This window comes from Papilio polytes, unplaced genomic scaffold, assembly GCF_000836215.1.
Source record: "Papilio polytes unplaced genomic scaffold, Ppol_1.0 DF821733.1, whole genome shotgun sequence".
NCBI lineage: Eukaryota > Metazoa > Arthropoda > Insecta > Lepidoptera > Papilionidae > Papilio > Papilio polytes.
Genome location: NW_013527471.1, coordinates 924,138 through 932,869, shown reverse-complemented (window position 1 = coordinate 932,869; position 8,732 = coordinate 924,138). Strand labels below are relative to the sequence as shown.

Below are 8,732 nucleotides of genomic sequence, written 5' to 3'. Positions count from 1 at the left end.
TATCTGAAATCGACATAAGCACGAAGCGTTTAACGCGGTCGCAAATACCATTCCCACTTTTTACCTACAAAAACAATACCTCATATTATAACCCTTTTGTTAGAATGAGACGGCTTTATAACAGTGTTTCAAATGATCTAGACATCTTCAATCCTAAATACTTAGTCTTTAAAAATAGTGTCACAAAAATACTGCAATAACTATGTTTGTCCTTACCCTGCCCTACATATTTCCTCTACTTTTCTATTATTTGTTAAAACCTAATAAATCCAAGTTTTAAAACAAGAATTAAATATAAAGTACATTATGCTTGCACCTTGTCGCTTTTTTCATAGTTGTTTTGTATAGTCATGTTGTGTACACCTACTTCGGTTTAAAACTTAGTTTCTCTAGTTCATTATTGTCTTTTGTAATCATGTATTTAGTTTTAAGCTGTTTGGTGAACCTAATAAAATAAATAAATAAATAAAAAAGTAATTCATAGTGTTTAATTAGTAGGCGCGCTCTGTTCGTGAATCTGCGAGCGCTGGCCGGGACAAGGATGTGCCGCGGACCTCATTATCGATGAATACATCAATAAATGACATCGCGTATTGTCCTTTGACGTACGCAGCGTTCCAAATTTAAATGTATTTTGTTCGTATTTTCATAATTGGGCGAGGGGGGGGGGGCGCTGGTGTGTGGGCTGTGTGGGGTGGCGCCGCGGGCGTCATCGCCCCCGCGCGGGTATTTAATGATTATACGCTGACTGCCACCTGATTGCCGACACTGGCGGACTATCGATGATAGGTTAGTATCGATAAGAACTAATCATTTGAGTTTTATTCATACTTCGACTTATTAGTTATGGTAAATTTTAATTAGTACAACTTTGTTTAATGATTTTGCATATACAAAACTAATATGAAACTGTTATATTACGAGTATATGACCTAAATAACTACTGCTTTTTAGTCAGCAATCTCGTAATTTTCTGTACTTAAACAAGAGTACCACTTCTGTAATTTAATAAATAAAGCAAAAACAGATCATTTTTTAAATAGAAAAAGAAAAGAAGTCTACACAAAAGTGAATTGTATCGACTATCGAGTATCGATAACTGCGTACATCACTATATGACAGCGTGATGGTGCCGCGGGGAGGCGAGCACTACACGGGCACGCAGGGGCCGGGGGCACCGCGAGGGGCCCGCACATAGCCTGTATATACCACGCGAGGTACATAAGCGATGGCTTGTCGAAAATTTTGCAGTTATTTTGTGACGAAAACTAGGTTATTCCACAATTTATTCGGTCCATCGACAGAGGGCGCTCCGCCCGGATCATGCATTATGAATGATCAGCGGATGCGGAAATAATACGAACTTTTTTTTTTTGAAAATTAAAGGTTACAGTCTTACAGCCAACATAAATGAAGGTTTGGGAACAGTCTTTTTAAAGTTTTTTTTTAATAATAAAAATTAAGAACAAAAACTTGTATTAACTAAGAGTGAACTCAGAAATATATTTTACTGTGACTAAAGAAAGTTTTAGAAGATTAATTTAGCTAAAATTTGCTTTTATTGTATCTGTTACACTCATAGTTGTGATGGTCAATATTTACTGCACTTAGTGACTTGCTTAGTGTAATTCTCGTACTAAATCTTAACTAAAGAGCGTCCTTAGAGACCTTGATTGGGTCTAAAACAATTAACTCTTATTTTTAATACTTAAATTATCTTGCCATTTAGAAAATCACAGATTTTCAGAAACATCTACCCTCTTTATTATGATACGTGGGGGTAAGAAGCTTATTTGGACTATATGGATATCCGTAACAAGGGTAGCATCCCCCGTGTATATGTTAGCGACAATTCCAATATCGAAGGGTAAGGAATGCGAAATTTTACGATTAACGATTACTATAACGACAAAATATAATGAAAACTAGCTTTCACACTCGTATCTGTCTGCACGGAATTACAATGAACTTAATTTATTTTTATTACAATAAAAAAAACGCGCCTATAGTTTGAAAACACTTTTCCCTGACTAACACCATTGATCAGCGAAAATTAAACACAGAAAACCGCAGTTTATAGCCTGTCCATTTTTAGAGGTCAGTGATATCAAGTCGTATATTACAGTTTGGTTCCAGTTGTCCTATTGAAATGATGGTAAATATCTTTGGTAAATTAACCTAAATTATATTACTTTCTACGATATAGTTTCATTCAAATGGATAGTTCAGAATTGATGGTTTCTTTACCTCTTTCATTATCTAGCCTTGAAGGCGTAGCGTATAATTTGATGAAGGACTATCGATCAATTTTTTTATTCAATTACATTCCTAGAAACTCCGATTACACCAAGTTTTATTATCTATATTTTAAACTAGCTTTCGCGTGTCCGTCCGTGTGGAGTTAAAAAAAGCAAAAGTAAGTAGCCTTTTAGTTCTTCCAGACTATGCTTTACATCTATGCCAAATTTCATCCAGATCCGTTCAGCCGTTTAGGGTACAAACTCTAACAAACATCCATCTAAACTTTCGCATTTATAATAGTAGTATTAGTAAGATGGTAAGATTCTTATTTCCTACATCATAATAATATTGTAAATAGGAAAGTGTAGCTGAATAGATGTTTGTTAGAGTTGCGAAACGGCTGAACGGATTTCGATGATATTAGGTATCGATGTAGAGGATAATCTGGAAGGCATAGGCTACTCTCCTTTGTTTTTATTTATCCAACGCGAACGGAGTCGCGAGCAATAGTTAGTTTAGTATACATTCTTGTTTATTTTTTCACTAGATTGAAAGAAAGCCTATGTGTTCTTCCAGACTATCCTCTACATCTATACCTAAGTATATATAATAAAAAATCATCAAAACTTTCGTATCTTGTTATAATAGTAAGATGAGCGTAAGATGGCACATTTGTTATGTTGGACCGGACCGGACCATAGTCCAGGTTCGATTCCCGACATCAATGTATATCGGTATTCGAATTGCATACAGTTACCGACCTTTTACGGTGAAGGAAAACATCGTGATGCCACATATCCATTAAAAGATGGGTAAAGTCAATCCACAGTAGACCACCATTGATTATGACCTATTCACCACTAAATTAGAGTAGGCTACCAGCCCTTTAGTAGGGCCGTATAGTTGCTAATTAACCGTAGATTTCCACTGATGTGAAATTTGTTTGCCCTTTTCACCAAAATTGTGATTGAACTGTAAATATGAAAAAACACATTACCTAGTGTATGGGATGGTATACACGTCACGTCCATCCATACATTGACAGTCACTAATTAGTTTCAGTGTGTGTGTGTGTGTGAAACGCACTACTGCGTCTTATCTGTCATTGAGGTGTAATTAATTACGGGGTAAATTGCAATCGGCCAACATACGCTACCAGGCGTACATAGCTGGGAAGGGTCAACGGATATTTAGTGTCCGCATAGCAGATGCGGTCCTTGGCCACCGCCCTAAGACGGTCGATATCAGGCCCGTGTCACCCCACACCTAACACCTATCTATGTACACCTGGTACTCGCAAAGTACACGCAATCGACTTAACTCCGGACATGTTAAGCTTCGCTAAACGTTTTAATTTTTTTAATAATTAGTGTTTGAAGCATACCCAATTATCAGCCACAATACGTCGTTTTAATATTCGGTAGTAATAACGATTAAAAAACTGCACAGAAGACAGCCGTAAAATGGAAGCAATTCCGTGTTTCGTTTGATGAGTGTGGTGCCGGAGACCAAATTTAAATCCCTTTCTCCTTACCACCCTTTTCTTATAAGGAGAGGATGGGAAGGGGAACAGGATTTGACGGTGGAGGAGATGCATAGGAAGGAGAAATATCCTCTTTATGTGCGTCTCCTCCTCCGTCGTATAATGGTAGGCAACGCATCTGCAATTGCGGATGTCTTGGTAGGGGTCGCTTCGCCATTTTGGCAGATTCAGGTGGCCACTTGCTCGTTTGCCACTTTATGTTATAAAAAAAACCAAGAAACTTCTAGAAAACAGCGGGTGCACTTCTTCGACTAAACTGCACAACTATTGTGCGATTGTCGATTGTTTCGCAGCCTTCAACTGTTTAGTTGCACAACTAAAAATCGAGTGGCACCTCCATATAAGCTCATAGGAATCAAAGCGTGACTAAACAGTTGTGCGATAGTTTAGTAAAATGTGTGCAAGCGCTCAAGCGACAGATAAAATCAAGTATATGTGAATTGTAATCATAATTTACGAAGACCTAATTTTTTTGGCATAGGTTGTAAGAACATAACATTCGAATAACTAAAAAAAAATCTGCTAAACATTCAAAATATCGAACAAACAATATTGCGAAAACGATGTCCTACAAAAAACATCAAATAAGCATTGTCGAATTTTTGCAATACGGTATTTTTATTGCGAAATGACCTCACTAAAATAATAATCACGTCTATAACCAAGAGGGATAGGGAGACTAATGGTTTCCTGGTACGTTCCTCACTATGTGTACTTCTAATGCTCGTTGGTTTCTTATCTCTAAAAGAATTCAGTATTAAAATGACAATAAACAGTTTAAAACTGTATACACAAAACGATGTACACAACATTGGTATGTAGGATTTGAAATGCGAACTCTTTGCTTCGCAAGCTGTACACTTACCCACTGGACCATCGGTTCCCATAAATCACTAAACTACTCCTATAAAGTCAAGTTTAGTTCAATCCTGCATGATGAAATAGGCCAGTTTACGCTGGTTTGTGTAATTAGTTCTGCATTTCATTTTATAAATACTAGGGGATCATAAATGTGTATTGGTTATGTGCATTGGTATGTCCATTTGAAGCATTATCGATTGGTTCCCGCGAACCCGTGCGATGACCCCAAACTCTCGCCGCCGACCGATTCGCTAATTTATTAATTATTTATTATTTAAAATTTATGGTATCCTGGTCTCAAAAAGTTAAAGCGTCGTTTTAAAGGATGAATAAAATCGCCGAACTTAACTTAATTTTCAAGTTATTTAATTCTTCAAGCGTTAGCACTTTTGTACACTATTTGCCAAAATTAATGAGGACTCTAAATACCATAATTTCTTTTCATAAATTTTCTTAGTGTGGATATGCCTAATTTTCTCATTGTTTTTCTTAATATGGATATACCTTGTTCATTTATATTTTAAGGCCACGTGCTTAATTGTGTATTCTTTTGTTCCAGGACAATTTAACTCCGGAACCAACCGATATGACAGACGATGACAATTTCTCTGGTCAGTATAAAAACGTCATTATTTAATTAAAATAAATTTTACTATGATAAATGCTTGCGTCGGTACTTGCATCAAATCAAATTTGTGTTTTATGTGACCAAAAAAAAAGATAAAAAATGAATCATAAAATACCGTCATAAAATTTTGAAAATTGGCTCGAGTTTTCTTTTTGTCAAATTTGGTAAAAGTCTCTAAATTTTTGTTCGGAAATTGATTGGCGAATCTGATCTGGTGCAGGTGTCGCCCTCGCGAAAGACGCTGAGAAGTTGAAAATGATGTTGCTGGCATGGAATTACCACAGCCAGAGTCAAGGTAAAATATGTTTAATTTTTGACCTGTCCGAGGAAAAGAGTTACATCTTTAAAGTTACTGATCGATGTTACGAGATGTAACATTCGCATCGTAGCTCAGCAACACTTCGTATTGACTGCATGAATGCTCAACACATGTTACATTACACCTCGTAACATCGGTTATATCCACATTAAGATATCTTTAGATGTGTAATTCTTTTCAACGGATTAGTCACTGTGTGTCAATTTCTTTTATTTGATATCGTTTCTTATTCTACAGTTTTTAAGGTCGATTACACTAGTGTGTAGTAAGGTGCGTAAATGATTAAAAATGTCGAGTTTTAAAAAGTCTGTTAGGAATGTATCGCGGAATTGTTCTTCATATAATTGTACAAAAAGTCATCACGACATATAAGACAGTTCAAACAACAAACCATAAACGTATAATCAAATGCTACCTAATTATCTATGCACCGCAAGAATACGTCGATTATCTCAAACATGAGCGATTTTTTTTAACATACTTTTAATGGACATAAGGCACAAAAAATTAAGTGTAATTTGAAACCTTTGAATGTAAAATAGTGTAACAAAGTAACTATCTTACATCCAAATAATAAAGTCTACCTTTAAAATGTGCAGTTCCAGCCAAACTAGGAGTAAGCCGACTAAAAACTGCATAATTTTACTACGGTACCGTTAGTATTGCTATTTTTACTGGCTCAGCGAAGCCATATCTAGGTACCAGGGGCGCAGGCGTTATAGGCGGCCATCTCAAATTATTTATAGGCGAGGGGCTCGTTCGGCTTGACATTTAGAAGGCAGATGCACCGGTCCCCTGCGAATGCCATGCACACCCTCATTAATTTCTGCCGCCTTGGTAACTGACTATGAATACTAAATATTCAAGTCTTTCGAAAATTATGGATTGTCGGGTCTGGATACTTTTAAAAATGGAAACGGGTTTTTGATAACGGTTGCAAGCTTCTTCCCTTTTTTATCTGCACGTTCCTTGAAATGTTTAAACGATGCAAGTAATGCTAAGTAGTAAAAACTTTAACTTTTTATTCAATATTGTAGAATTAAAAATATTCAGTTCATACTTATCAGAATAATAGTAACTCATTATTGGTTAGTGTATTACAGTGGACAGGTTAGGTTAGGTTGCCATAGCAACTAAAATCGAGCCTAGGTGATATTTAAAAAACAGAATTCGTCTAATAATTTCAACATTTTAACAGTTTGAATGTTTGATTTCAATGCCAGCAACACATTTTAAACTATTAAGAAGATTATTAATGTAAACATTGTATTTTGCTTTTTGTTGAATTTAATATTTTTCTAAAACACTCCATTTCTTTTGCAATTAAGTATTTCATTTTTTTCTCTCTCGTCTCGAAGGTCCATAAAGAAACCTTTATGTTCGCCTGGTTGCTACGTTACTAAAACTATGAAACATATGTCCGCCTGGTACCCGAATAGAGTAAAGTTATGTGCACCTAGTACTTACGGGAACGGTGCCATAAAGAGTGTATGCATGTTCTCCTGGTATATTGCCTCGATGACGTTATTTATGTTCCCTTGGTACTTTTCAGGTCGGAACGGTGACATGTCAGAGAGTGGGACGGACAGCATGGCGGACCTTTGGGCGTCCTACCACAGCGCCCTAGGTCTAGGATCCAAGCCACCCAAGCCGCCAACGCCCTTGGCTACAGGCCACTCGGTGAGTTTTAAGGTTGAGAACGTTTCAAATATTATTGTTATACTAACTTGTTTAAAAAAAAAAAATAAAACGATTGTAAGGTAAACGCCCCAATAGTTGACCGTACCTCTGAGAACATTAAATCGGAAAAACCATTATTTAAATCGGTCAAAACTAACGAATGTTGCAGTGTCATACTATTATTTCAAAAAGTTTCAAGTGAAGAACATATTTTTCACTGTTATAACACACTTTAGGAGCCATGTTTGAAATTGTCCAAATTTAAAATTTTGTAGTGTAGTTATTAGAAATGCTTTAAATGTTCGTAATAATTAGTATAAGAAGTTAAGGATTAATCCTTCCAAAAGTTAAATCCCCTACCCTTCTGCCTTTCCTTAATGTCCCCTTTTCTAACAGTGGTCATATAACTTGTGTTCCTATACCCATTAAGTGGTTACTTTATTGGGTTCACATTTAACTAATCCATTTACGGATTGTATGGATAGAGTCCGATCCACGTGGGTTCAGCGACTCCGGGGCTGGAGACGAGTGCGACCCATGATGAGACGTCGTCCTCAGACAGGACTAAGGACGATGACGACGCGGGCGCCTCGGATGACGACAGCGACGACCGCGTCGACCCTCACCATCATGACCCTGAACGACTCAAGGCTTTTAATGTAATTAAGTTTTAATTCCTACTACGCTGTGACGTAATTCATTCATTAACAAAAGATGAACATGATTCTTAACACAATCAGTAAACAAAATATAAACATTTTATGGATACTTTGAAATATAAAAATAACTTTCATCACAATCCATAAATAACGTCATTTAATTACAATGTTTCAGACCCATTTCTTTAAATCTATCCTCACTACCTCCATATATCTTTCCAGATGTTCGTCCGTCTGTTCGTTGACGAGAATCTAGACAGAATAGTGCCTATATCCAAGCAGCCTAAGGAAAAGATCCAGGCCATCATAGACTCTTGTACGCGGCAGTTCCCGGAGTTCGCAGAAAGAGCTAGGAAGAGGATCAGGACGTACTTAAAGAGTTGCAGAAGGAATAAGAAAGTCAGGGGAGACGTGCCCACCAGTGGGAACGGCGGCAGCACGCCTTCTACCAGCGCGTGGGACACCGCGGTGAGGGTCCGAAATATTATTTGCATTATATTAGTAGTATAAAGTATAAACTTAGTAACATCTACAGGTTCCTAAAGTGTGTTATGTATTATGCATTTTATACACTATGCTATTCGCTTAGTTTGACTATATTCTAGAATGATCTAGATTTTGGACACGTGCAACATTCGGTAGAACATGAAAACCAAACATCTTATTTGTCGCATGACTCAAAAACTACTAAACCGATTTTTTTAAATTCTTTCACTAGGAGAAAATCCTTCTTTCTTGGAATAACGTTAACTGTTTATTTCATATCTAATTATGTATAAATTAATAATATCTCGTGTTATA

At 36.6% G+C, this 8,732-nt stretch overlaps 1 protein-coding gene across 3 annotated transcripts in view; it reads left to right on the top strand.

Moving 5' to 3' along the window:
• The window catches only part of LOC106108280 (nucleolar protein 4-like), a 111,173-nt gene extending 102,717 nt beyond the window's left edge, over positions 1 to 8,456 (top strand). The window contains exons 5-9 of one of the 3 annotated variants that reach the window (XM_013289398.1): positions 5,205 to 5,256; positions 5,494 to 5,568; positions 7,145 to 7,272; positions 7,758 to 7,931; positions 8,154 to 8,456. In XM_013289398.1, coding sequence (XP_013144852.1) covers positions 5,205 to 5,256; positions 5,494 to 5,568; positions 7,145 to 7,272; positions 7,758 to 7,931; positions 8,154 to 8,441 — 717 coding nt within the window. In that variant the 3' untranslated portion in view covers positions 8,442 to 8,456. Of the gene's footprint in view, positions 1 to 5,204; positions 5,257 to 5,493; positions 5,569 to 7,144; positions 7,285 to 7,757; positions 7,932 to 8,153 lie in introns of all 3 variants that reach the window. The other 2 variants (XM_013289397.1, XM_013289399.1) reach the window with 2 other exon arrangements.
• The last annotated feature ends 276 nt before the right edge of the window (positions 8,457 to 8,732 follow it).